This window comes from Conger conger, chromosome 12, assembly GCF_963514075.1.
Source record: "Conger conger chromosome 12, fConCon1.1, whole genome shotgun sequence".
NCBI classification, from domain to species: Eukaryota; Metazoa; Chordata; class Actinopteri; order Anguilliformes; family Congridae; genus Conger; species Conger conger.
The window spans coordinates 15,549,257-15,562,635 of record NC_083771.1 but is presented as its reverse complement, the minus strand read 5'-3'; the positions used below and the strand labels follow the sequence as shown (position 1 = coordinate 15,562,635).

The 13,379-nt window shown below is 42.2% G+C and overlaps 1 protein-coding gene across 1 annotated transcript; it reads right to left on the bottom strand.

Moving 5' to 3' along the window:
• Positions 1-705: 705 nt before the first annotated feature.
• LOC133141507 (early growth response protein 3-like) lies at positions 706-13,204 on the bottom strand. Its single transcript, XM_061262077.1, has 2 exons — positions 12,795-13,204; positions 706-1,820 (listed from the first exon to the last, which is right to left on the bottom strand). Exons 1-2 carry the CDS (start codon positions 12,943-12,945, stop codon positions 706-708), a joined length of 1,266 nt encoding a protein of 421 aa, XP_061118061.1. The 5' UTR covers positions 12,946-13,204.
• Positions 13,205-13,379: the final 175 nt, after the last annotated feature.

Genomic DNA, 13,379 nt, shown 5'->3' with positions numbered 1-13,379 from the left:
AATCACACCTCGATATTGCCATCAGGAAGCCCAGTGAAGGCTTGTCACACTTTTTTCTGGGCTCTTTTTATTTATAATTAGATTTGAGAAACTAGGACCCCTTGGCTCTCAAACGGAACATGCTGCTCCTTGTCCATAGAGGAACATACCGTTCCTGTTCCTAATAGGAGCACACTGGTCCTGTTCAGTAATCCTGTTTGCCAAATAAATAGACGGATTCACCTCTAAATGTAATCACACTGACCATGTTTCTCACGCAAACCGACTGATCCCATAAATACGTGCTGTTCTCGCTCCATAAGAGCTCAAAAAAGCCTCCTGAGTAAGCTGTCGGTACTTATAGAGCAGTCAGTGACTCAAGATAAAGGGGCAACTTCTATATACTCTCTTTTGGTCTTCTGTGCTTTTGTAATTAATGGAGGTATTATACAAAGACAATAAAGAGACGAGGGACAAGAAAGAGAGAGATAGTGGGAAGGAGAGAGACAGTGGGAAGGAGAGAGATAGTGGGAAGGAGAGAGACAGTGAGAAAGAGAGACAGTGGGAAGGAGAGAGACAGTGAGAAAGAGAGACAGCGGGAAGGAGAGACAGTGGGAAGGAGAGAGACAGTGGGAAGTGGGAAGGAGATAGATATAGAAGGGCAAGAGAAAAGGAAAACAGTCCTCTGTGGCCCCAGTGCCACCTAAAGAAAGCGTGAGGTTTTTTTTAAGTGCAGGTTGTGACGGTCTGACTGGTGCAGGAGCTGGGAGGAGAGCTGTGACCCATCCCTGCCACCCCCACCCCCACCCCCACCCCCACCTCCAGCCCCACCCCGCCCGCTGTGTCCGCCGCCTTCTTCTCCTTCTGCTTCAGGTGCACCTTGGCGTGGCGGCGGCGCTCGTCGCTGCGGGCGAACTTGCGGGGGCAGAAGTCGCAGGAGAAGGGCTTCTCGCCCGTGTGCGTGCGGATGTGCGTGGTCAGGTGGTCGCTGCGGCTGAACGTGCGCATGCAGATGCGGCACTGGAAGGGCTTGTGGCCCGTGTGGATGCGCAGGTGACGCGTCAGCTCATCCGAGCGCGAGAAGCGCCGGTCGCAGCTGGCTGCGGGGCAGGCGTGGGGCCGCTCGTGGACGGGCGTTTTGCAGGGCCGGTTGGGGTACTTCCGTAGGCGCACCGGCCGGAGCGTGAGGGCCTGAGGGGGGGTGGGGCCGTGCACCTGCTGCTGCCCGGCACTGAACCCCGGCGCCACTTGCTGCTTGTCCTTGAACGCCCGGATCGTCTCCAGAGGGGTGATTGGCGGGGGGTTGACACGCCCAGGGTCCTGGGATTGGAAGGGCTTCTGATCCATCCCTCCCACCTCGCCCTGGTGGTGGAAGAGGGTATAGTCGGGAATGACGGAGAAGAGACCGCCGTCCACGGTGGGCTTGGCGTTGGCTTGGTACTCGGTGCTGGGGTAGGGCAGCTGGGCGGGGGCTGTGGGGCTGTGGCTGAAGGAGACCTGGTCCTGGTACATGTCTCCGCAGAGGGAGAAGGCCGGCAGAGCCGTGCCGTATACCTGGTCCAGTTCGCCCCCACTGCCTCCCCCGCCGGGCGAGTTCTGCGCGGTGATGTTGCTGGGCGACTGGGACACCCCCAGGACCCCCGCGCTGACCAGGCTGATGATGTTGCTGTCGGAGCACCAGCCCGAGCCTGCCAGCCCCCCGCCCGAGGAGGAGGGCGTGTCGAAGGCAAACTTCCCCAGGTAGGTGACGGTCTGGCTGCTGCGCACGGACTGGAACCCCGAGCTGTACTGGAGGTCCGCAGCACCCTTCTCCCCACCCATCCCCAGATCCATGATGCTGTCTTTGTGGCACAGGGAGAGAGAGAGAGAGAGAGAGAGAGACATGCACAAATTATATACTAGCAAGGCTTCAAAACAAGGAGTAATGGCTGCGTGTGATTCGTACACACAGTCCGCCTCATATAAATGCTTGATTCTGATTTGCTGATGACCGGGCATATTTTGAAAAGATTTGGAAGGAAAATGTCATGCTCAGCTAGCAGGAGTTGTTAAACAGCGGAGAGATGGCAACACCCCCTAGATACACTGGTATTCATGAAATTACTATACACTAAAAAGCACAAGTTACATTTAAGAGAAATAGCTAAGCTAAACCTACTTGGTTGCTGAGCAATGAGAGCTCCATTTCTGATCTTGGCATTGGCAAGCATTTTACCCTACGGTGTTATTTTGAAGCTAACAGCTATTTTGTTCTCTGCTATAATGTTACTATATTTGAAACGCCAGACAGCCCACTCAGAGGATCTGGACAATGAGCATTGAGGCTTAATGACAAGTTAAAAGTGGGAGGCTCTCAGCTTTCTCCGGCTTGGGTTAGTACTGTCACCTGAGGCACAAAGCTAAGGGCCTTCCTGCCATGTATCCAGTGCATCACATGTACATAAGTATTCACAGCCTTTGCCATGAAGCTCAAAATTGAGCTCAGGTGCATCCTGTTTCCACTGATCAACCTTGAGATGTTTCTACAGCTTAATTGTCTGTAGACCTTCGAGACAGGATTGTCTCGAGGCACAAATCTGGGGAAGGGTACAGAAAAATTTCTGCTGCTTTGAAGGTCCCAATGAGCACAGTGGCCTCCATCATCCGTAAATGGAAGAATTTCGGAACCACCAGGACTCTTCCTAGAGCTGGCCGCCCGTCTAAACTGAGCAATCGGGGGAGAAGGGCCTTAGTCAAGGAGGTGGCCAAGAACCCGATGGTCACTCTGTCAGAGCTCCAGCGTTCCTCTGTGGAGAGAGGAGAACCTTCCAGAAGGACAACCATCTCTGCAGCAATCCACCAGGCCTGTATGGTAGAGTGGCCAGACGGAAGCCACTCCTTCGTAAAAGGCACATGGCAGCATGCCTGGAGTTTGCCAAAAGGCACCTGAAGGACTCTCAGACCATGAGAAACACAATTCTCTGGTCTGATGAGACAAAGATTGAACTCTTTGGTGTGAATGCCAGGCGTCATGTTTGGAGGAAACCAGGCACCGCTCATCACCTGGCCAATACCATCCCTACAGTGAAGCATGGTGGTGGCAGCATCATGCTGTGGGGATGTTTTTCAGCGGCAGGAACTGGGAGACGAGTCAGGATTGAGGGAAAGATGAATGCAGCAATATACAGAGACATCCTGGATGAAAACCTGCTCCAGAGCGCTCTTGACCTCAGACTGGGGCGACGGTTCATCTTTCAGCAGGACAACGACCCTCAGAACACAGCCAAGATATCAAAGGAGTGGCTTCAGGACAACTCTGTGAATGTCCTTGAGTGGCCCAGCCAGAGCCCAGACTTGAATCCGATTGAACATCTCTGGAGAGATCTGAAAATGGCTGTGCACCGATGCTCCCCATCCAACCTGATGGAGCTTGAGAGGTGCTGCAAAGAGGAATGGGCGAAACAGCCCAAAGATAGGTGTGCCAAGCTTGTGGCATCATATTCAAAAAGACTTGAGGCTGTAATTGCTGCCAAAGGTGCATCAACAAAGTATTGAGCAAAGGCTGTGAATACTTATGTACATGTTCTTAGTTTTTTATTTTTAATAAATTTCCAAAAATTTCCAAAAAACTTCTTTCATGTTGTCATTATGGGGTGTTGTGTGTAGAAAAAAATGAATTTATTCCATTTTGTAATAAGGCTGTAACATAACAAAATGTGGGAAAAGTGAAGAGCTGTGAATACTTTCTGGATGCACTGTATAAATCTTGAGAGGAAGTGATATCTTCCACTTAGGTCACACCAATACAAAAGTAACAGCAAATCTAAAGAGTTATCAAGTTAAACTGATGACATTTTGGTATGTGTGAAAGAAATACACGTCCTTGTTTACCGTGAAATAGGAACAGACAAAGGGCCAGATTTACTGGAAACAGTTGCAGTGCAAAAACACTCTCTGCATAGCGGCTCGTTTCTGGTTGCAGATACAGACACATTAACAAAGACTGTTTCTACTTATGTAGTTACATAAATAAATAAAGAACGAAAGATAGAAAGAAATTAGCATGATGGGATGCTTGTACGTTAAGATTACAAGGCGCTAAAAATGGATACCAAGCAACCAGGTACAAGTAGCGAGGGAACCATAAGAAACGTATAGGTTTGGAAATATGTAGTGGGTTCCAGAATGATTGGCACCCTGAAAAAATTACTGCAAGATAAAAGCCTGCATGTTCAAACATATGTGAACCATATACCTTATAAGTAATCTCAGGTGTCAAAATTATTGGCACCCTTCACAATTACTGAAAAAAAAAAAAAAATCAAACCGTGAAATTGTCAATACAATTTTACTTAATTTAGTACATCTCAGTCTAAAGGACCTGTGTTGTGTCATTCCAACACTTCCTATTTCACTGGAGTGAAAGAATGTTGTAAAAAGCATAGAAAATCCCTTTGTCAACCATCAGCATGGGAAAAGCCAAAGCACTGCCAGAGACAGATTTACCCTTAGGGTGTATATTTTGGTGAACCAACTTAGTTTGAACATTGTATTAATGAGACGGCATGTTATTACCATTACAATGTAGGATAAAGGTATTTTCAGTCGACTACACTTAATGGCTTCTTGAAAGAGCTCACTGAACTTGTTTTTCACTCACATCTGCCCCCCAGTGTTTTTATTTATGAAATTCGGAGGTAAATAAGGCCAAATGGATTGAATGTAAGAGGGTTAAGTTTTAACGTTTTAAGTTTTACGTTTTTGAGGAAATGTTTCTGTAAAACAGGCGTTTGAAATAGGATTGTATTAAAAATGTATAAGCAAAGCTAACTTTCACAGAGTGATCTATAATTGGTTACTTTTTGGTCCGATTTCTAATCTTCAGTATCTATTTGAACCTTACGGATGTGATAGTTAAGGAAGCTTCATAAAATATGTATTTTTTGTATTTCGTCCAAGTCATTATTTTTATTCAAGATTTAAATGTATGTTGTCATTATCAAAGCACTGTGTGACTGGATGCCCAAAGTGGCCTACTTTATTTATTTATTTTTTAATTGTCTGCAGTAGCTGTACATCAGTGATGAATGCGTGGCATAAAGTTAACACTGTGTCGTGAAAGGCCAGTTCCTCCCTGGTTCCTCCCAGTGCGTAAAAATGCCATTTTCCCCACTCCTCTCTTGTGCATGTCAAGAGACTGTTGTGTGAACTTGTTCTGATCGTAGATTAAGGATATATCTACAAATAATACATTATTTTATTTTATGCATTGTCTATCAGTTGCCGACAGTTATCATTTGTCAGCAGCACCATTAGTTTCACAAGCAGGCTGTTGGAGAGATCTGGCAGGCTATATGAAACTGCTAGCCTACCTCAGCTTGAGCCTTGCATAGGCCATTTTGTTGACATGGAACAATGTGTGCTGTCTTAGCCACAGTCATTGAATAGCCACGCAAGAAAAGTAAAAGCAAATATAACAGGTACAGCAAAGAGTGTTGACCCCTACACTGTGGATAAATCAGAATGGCTTCAGCGTACATACTCATTGGATTAATGTGTGTGTGTGGAGGGACCATAGACTTCCCACAAATAATTGAAACTCCAAACCCCACCTCTTCCCATGACACATTGTAAACACACAGCCATGTGCTTCAAACAATGATCCAGGATTTTAAAAATTAAGGTTGAGTTAATTGTAAGGACGGAGGATGAGGTCATGATTTTGTGGATATGGACATCATTTTAGCTAGAGGAAAAGTAGTACATTTAGTCAATTTCGCTTTCTCTGGTGATGATTCTTGTTATTTAGTCATTCACTTTTAAACATGTTTACTAGGCAGTTGGCTAGGTACTGTGATTTTGTTCACGGTGATGTAGGTAATGTAGCTAGCTAGCAGATTTTTCCGGTCAAATTACCTGTCATCTGAAGTGGTCTGAACACACTTTAATGTGTGAGGTCTTGCCATTCTTCGCCTACATTCATCCTTCATGTTAGTTAATAACAGTTGGTGTACTATAACGTTAAATGCTTATCTTGGAGGACCCTGCTGACTTATCGCTGTTGTTGCTACATGCATGTATAGCATTTTAACTACAGTATCTGCTGTAGCTAGCCATCTAGCAATCTGAACTGGTGGTATTTGTCAAAGCAGGATTACTGTGCTGAATAAACCCATAACGCCCTAAATATTTCAAAGCATGAATTGTGGCACCTTGTATGGAGTGGTATTTCTACCTGGATCAGACTTACTGCATTCTCCGGTTGGGGTTGTTAAAGAAATCAATCGTACTTAAGTACAGTGTTTTAATGAACATGTTAATGAATACATTTTTAGCTCTTAATATGGTGAAGTAGCTGAATTGAAATAACGTTAAGCCAGTTTATTGTGACGTTAACCTTTGTGATGTGGTGACCTTTGTGATTTAGGAGTATATATTGCGCATATAATCGTAGTTACGATACTTGTATTTCTGCTTATAATTATATACATATTTTATGTTTTCTATGATGTGTGATATTTTTGGTTGTTTTGTCATGCCAAGACCTTGGAGTGACAGAAATATGAATAAAAAGCCTTGGAATTGAATTGTTTCATACATAATTGTACAGTACATAATCACTCAAATATAAATATTTCCATAGCGTTCCCAAATGTCCTGTGATGTTAACCACTTGTCCATTACAATATACAAGTTATTGGGAACTAATTGACGATTTTATTGATAAGAAACCTTTGATTTACATACTTTTTCGATAATGCCACCGCACTGAAACATTTAATTATATTATTTATGGGAATTCATGAAAAATGATATCATTTAAGGTTTCATTGTGCCGGCATTATTAGAAAGCAAGTAGCCTAAATCATTTCAAAATCATCAAGTCTTATTATGAATTTCTCTCTCATTTTGAGGTTACATTAGAAGAATTAAAAATATATTGCTTCGTCGGAGCCCCTGAATTATTTTTATTTTATTTTTTTCATTTTCATCTTGTGCACACAAGATAAAAATACTTTGTGTAATTTTGTAGGCTTCGTTGTAACCTATTTTAGTTCATTTTCACATGGGCAGAGCCCCGCCTCCTTTTGTCTATATAAGGAGTGTGATCCAGGTTTTGGCATGCGATTTATCTGCCCTTTATAGCAGAGCGGGTGCATGCAGTTATCCAAGATATGAACGTTTAATGGAGTAAGGCCGAATTTAATTCATCAGATAATTTGAAACTAGACGCATCAAATTATCATAGATTGTTCAAGCAATGTATAGTATATCAAATATGTATTGTATATCCAATTGAGCATGCATTTCATTTGCTGAAGACCAGACTGAAGGTAAATAGCCCCTGAAACAAGCAGGAGCTGAAGACGGTTGCAGTACAGGCCTGGCAGAGCATCATCAGGGGTGATCTCAATTGGTCGTATACTGCAGGCAGTCATTGATTGCAAATGATTTGAAACAAAATATTGAATATTATTACTTTATTTCAGTTTGTGTTCATTTGTCCATTTACTTAAAGTCCCTTAAATGTGTGGGTACTAAAGGTACTGTAATTCCTATATGGTTCACCCAATATGGATGTAAATAAAAATGTTTAAAAAAATTCCCAAAGCTGAAAGTCTGCACATTAAGCACATAGTGTTTTATTTCAACTGTATGTTTGCCAGACAGCACAGCGAAAACAACAAAAAATGTGTCACTGTCAAAATAGGGACTGGCCCCAAGTATGACCACATATTTTGTGAAATACCTGCCCTTATATTACATGATTTAATAGATGTGCATGTTTCTCCGTTCTTGTGAGTCCCATACATGTAACTCACATGGACCTTTGTTGAGAAGTTTCACAAATTCCCTGTCATCTTATTCAAACCCACAAAATTACACAAAACCCCTTACCTGGATAACCTCACAGGGACTAGCACAAGTTACAGAGCACCGGCTCTTTATTTCAGGCTGGTAGCTGTGAACTTGTCCAGGTAAGGAGTTTTTTTATAATCTATCTGTTCTGTTTATAGAGCACTTATTGGATCCTCCTTCCTTTAGCTGCCTTGCAGCGTGTTGGGCATTTCTCGTTCTGAAAAACAGGTTGCAAGTAACATGTAAGTAGCAAGATCATTTCTTCAGAGGATGAAACCAAACTTTTTGCCACCAGAAAAAGGGACATCTAGCTATGCAGACATTTTAACGTTTGCTGCACGCCTATCCTACTCAGGTTATCTTCAGGCTATCATATTGAAACATATAGAAGTAGCACCCTTTAATCCCCAACCGCGTTCATTCGATCCATAATTTTACCCACCTGACTCTACTAATTAGCGGCTCAGGGAGAGCTCTAGCTGTTGGATGAGGTGTGCTGTGATAAGTTCGGACTGAAAGTCTTCAGGATCGTAGATTTCCAGGAACAGGGTTGCAACTCCTTGCAAAAAGCACCTCTCCATTCCTGGAGGATTCCATGGAGCTTTGGGTGTTTATGCTGATTATTTAGAGACCAAATTAAACTGCAGGCTTTCTCTGAGAATACACTATATGAAAGATTCAGTAAGCTAGGCAATATCCTTTCGCCTCATTCTCAACGGAAGGAATGCAGTTGTCCTACATATGCAAGCTTCTTAATATGCATCAATATCTACTTCCCATAATTATGGTTATGGAACAATGGCTTTGGGGTCATTACTTCAGCCAATAATTTAAATATCTTGTATCAAGCTTAACATTTATGAGCTCTAGATAATTTATTGTTTTGGATTCAAAAACTTTTCTGTGCTCCATTGATCTTGCCTGGTGCAACTGAACCAACCAAGAGGAACAGAAAACAGGGTTTCTACATTTTGAGAGTATTTCACAGGTTTCAATACCCCAAACAAGCTAAGTAAAGTGTAGAAAAGTTTGAATCTCAAGTCTGGAGTGTCGATCTATTCATGAAGAGGCATGGTAAAGGTATTAACTAATTGATTAACACTATTACATTCTTGTTCAGACAGTCTTGTCCCTGACTTTGTGGGTGGCTTTTGTCAATATGGTTGTGACTGTTCATATACCGTGTACATTAACTTTTTCTCTCAGATGAGACGTGCGCTGCTCGAGTTCGGTCCATGCTGTGCTGTTGTTTAGCCTGTCACTTTTAGTGGAACATGGACAGAACTTGTTTAACAAAGCCCATGTTCACTTTCCAAAGCCCGTCTTCACTTTGCAAGTACTGGTTGAGCCTGATTGTGGCTGGTAGGTTTTGTTAAGTAAGGGGGGCTTCTCACAAAGCAGGATTACAGTTAGCTGGAGTAGTTAACGGAGTAAAACCCTGTTTTTACTTCAGTCCACATTCCAGGTTTGGAAGGTTTCCGGGTTTCTGGGTTTTATCAACCAAATTCAGTGGCGGCTGGTCAATAGGGGTGCACCCCCGATCTGTCACTTCAGAAAAAAAAATGCACATTTTTAAAATAAAAATATTGTAACATCTAAAATAGGCATTTACCAGACACAAAATGATGTACATACAGTCCCCTCAAAAAGTATTGGAACAGCAAGGTGTCAGGGTTGCTTAGTTGGGCATTATCTCTCGCGGCTGCGTGAGGGCGCTCCGGTCACATTCTTGTCTCCCTCATGTAGCAAATTGTTTCTGATTGCACGAAGAGTGGATGGGCAATCGCCAACAGGTGATTTTAATCTATATAAGACCAGTCTTTTCAAAACTTTGTGCTTTTTTTTGTTACACTTCACGTTCTGTCATTCACAAAGCCAGTAAAGAGAGAGTCGGGAGACTGGAATGTTTTTTAAATTAAAAGGATTCCAGGAACTTCCTTAGTTAGGGCTGACAAAGGTTTTAGGGAACCTGTTGACACTCTGGTCGGGTTCCTAGTTTAGGCTGTTTGATATTTCGGCAGTTTGATGTCTCTTTCTGAAATCTCCTCTCGCCTGGTCATCAGCTTGTTTCAGTGTTAGTAGAGCTGTAGGCAGAGTCAGCTTGTGAATGTTGTTCATCCCACTCTTTATTTACGCAATATGCAAGGTATACGGTAGTGGAAAAATGGGAATGTTCCTAAATTTAAAAAATCCTGGATCTTCCTATAGCTAGGGACCCAAGTTATGAAGTGCCGTTCTTTGCCACGTTTGGTTGGTTACTAGCCTGGAGACCTGAAATTTCTGCCATTTGGTCTCTCTACCTGAAATTCTCCCTCTCCTCGCGTCTCAGTTTCCCTTCTATGTTAGCAGGAGGCGGAGTCTGACTTGTGCATTTACTTTTGTTTTCATGTTGTTTGATCTTTTCATTCAGTAATTTACCCAAACAAAGTACAAGTGTGCCAGAGAATTGTTTTACTCTTATTCAAATCTAATTACCCTTTAATTTGGGCTAGAGTTTTCGCCTAAAGACAATTTAGTTTGAAGTAAAAATATGTACATGACTGACTTTCGGCTTTTATTTCCTGATATTTTTATCTAGATTTGTTAAACAACTTAGAACATATCACCTTTTGTATCAGACCACCCAAGTTTTCGGTGAGAAAAAGTATTGGAACATGTGACTGACCGGTGTTTCTTGTTGCCCAGATATGTCCTGTTAGATTGATTGATTAAACAATAAATAGTCTTGGTTCTATCCTTGGGCTTTGTCTGTGAAGACTGCATTTGTTTTCTTTGGGAAAAGAGGGGAAATCGATCAGAGCCATTGCACAAGCATTGGGGATAGCTTGTAACTTGAAATATCCTGAAAAAGAAAGAAATCGCTGGTGTACAAGTCAACCAAGGAAAACAGAAAAAGCAGTTGATGACAAAACATTGTAAGAGTTGTGAAGAAAACCCCCAAAACATCAGTCAGTGACATTGCAAACATTCTCCACAGGACAGGGGTGAGGTATCTCAATCAACCATTCGAAGACGATTTGGAACACAACAATATATAAGCTATAGCAGAAGATGTAGAACATTTATCAGTAGTAAGAATTGGAAGGCAAGATTACAATTTACAAAGAAGTACAGAGATGAGCCACAAATGTCTGGAACAAACTTTTATGGACTGATTAACCTCTACCAAAGTGATGGAAAGGCTAAAGTGTGGAGATAGAAGGGAGCTTCTCAGGAACCAAAACATACCAGCTATTCTGTGAAGCACTGTGGAGGAAGTGACATGGCTGCTTCTGGAGTGGGCTCACTAATCTTTATTGATGATGCAACTCATGATGGTAGCAGCAGGATTAATTCAGAAGTCTGCAAAACTATTCTGTCTGCCAATTTACGGAGAAATGCGTCCAAATTAATTGGGAGGAACTTCATCAAGACAATGACCCAAAACACAACAAAGGACTTCATTAGGGAGAAAAAGTTGAAGGTTGACTGGCCAAGTCAATCACCAGACCTTAACCCAATTGAGCATGCATTTCACCTCCTGAAGAAGAGATTGAAGGGACCACCTGAAACAAACAATAACTGAAAGAGGCAGTAAAAGCCTGGAAAAGCATCACAAAATAAGAATGCAACAGTTTGATGTCAACTGGTCGCAGGCTTGCTACAGTTATTGCAAGCAAGGGATATGCTACCAAATATTAAGTGTTATTCACTTGAATTGACTTAAATACTCTCTGTTCCAATACTTTTTCTCACCTACAAATTGGGTGGCCTGATACCAAAGGTACTATGTTATAAGTAGTTTAACACATGTAGGTGTAAATACCAGGAAATAAAAGCTGAAATTCTGACTCTTGTGTTCATGTTTTTATCTCAACCCCAAATGTATTCAGTGTATTGCAAAAACAAACGTATTGGCCTTGCTGTCCCCATACTTTTGGAGGGCACTGTAGATTATTTGTGTTGTTTATTATGTGCAGTCTCATTTCTACATTCTTATCAAGGGTGCAAATAATTCTGGAGCCCATTATATATATATATATATATATATATATATATATATATATATATATATATATATATATATATATGCTAAATACTGTACATCTAACCATTCCACTACTGAAATGGTAGCTTATTCCCACAGTTGGAGAGAAACCACAGAGATCTATACCTATGTGAGAGATTAGCCATCGCATGTAGGCTACTGTAGGGTAAATCACAGCACGGTAGCCTTTTTTCTCTATTGATTACATGACAGATTCTGTGCAATAGAACAGTTTAACAATATTGCCTTCCTCCAATTTCCAGTACGTTATCTTTGGTTGGTGTTATTGTACATGTATCTTTACTTTTGCAAACTGGACCTGGTCACATGTCATTTGTACATCTCGTACGTTTGCACTGTGCATGTCGCCTAGCACTTCGATGCAAACGATTCTTTCCTCAATCAATCAATAGGAGCAGTCGATGATATGCGGCATTGTTACGCAGATTACAGTTGTCAAACGATGCTTGCCGCCAACATGCAAGTGAAAGTACATGAAGTGGCAAATTTAATGACATGACAAGTAAGACAAAGCCATGTCGAGAAAAAAATGACCACACGGCTGTTCTCAGATCAAATTGTTAAGAGACGAATATGTAGCACGCAATATGCATTACTAAAGAGATGATGGTTTACAGATTTTCAGAGTGCCAAGGCTGCTTTTTTGTCAGAACTTTTTTTTTTTTATTCGAATGAAGTGAAAGCCAAGCTTCAAGCAAAATGTAGAATTAGAACTACATATCCAAATGCAATTTATAAAGTGCGAACAAACCACAGGTGCTGCTCTAACAGGTGCGTAAAACTGGAGTGCAGAAGCGCGCGCGCTCCAGCACTCAAAGGAAACTATTGCTTCGAAGACGCTTTTGGTAAATCTCCGCAACTAGTCAAGTACATCATGCCTTGAAACGATCGAATCCCTTCTCTCGAAGTGGGCAAGTCTCGTCCTTACCTGTGTTCATCTGCGAATAAGGCGAAATAGAATCCGTGCTCGTGAAAATATTCGACGACGGGCTGTCTTCCTCGGGGTAAAGGTTGTCAGAAATCGTGTTTATTAAACTGCTCATTGTCGTAGGGACCCGCTCCACCAGTTTTCCTGTCATAGCACTTATATCCGATTTGTCTAAAAGGGAAACGTCTTAGTTGCTTCAAAAGTCCACGTCCTATTTGCGGCAGCGCTGTAGATATCGAACAATACAAATGCTAAGTGATTGAAATCCCAGGTACAGTGTCCAAAAAATGAAGTTATCGACGAAATGCGCTGGTCTTTCTGTGTTGTCAATAAAATGTATGGTGTCAGATCGTCATTTTAAGGTTATTTTATTGTAATAACTGGGTTTCATTTTCTGGTGTTTAATACTGTGTCCGGAGGAATGGCACGCTATTATAGGTAAAGCGCAGCTCAGTGCGTTGCCTAGATGGGAAATTCCAGTCGGCACTTGCTGATATTTAATAGGGGGACGACAAAACGAGGTGACGTAGATGACCATATAAGGATACACAACAGTTTGGCGGTTTCACGTCGTCACTGGTGGAA

Excerpts from the sequence above, each read along its gene's own strand:
- LOC133141507 (XM_061262077.1), bottom strand. The coding sequence starts at position 12,945 with ATGACAGGAAAACTGGTGGAGCGGGTCCCTACGACAATGAGCAGTTTA. Across the intron at positions 1,821-12,794 it reads TTATTCGCAGATGAACACAG|ACAGCATCATGGATCTGGGG; the intron begins GTAAGGACGAGA and ends TGTGCCACAAAG.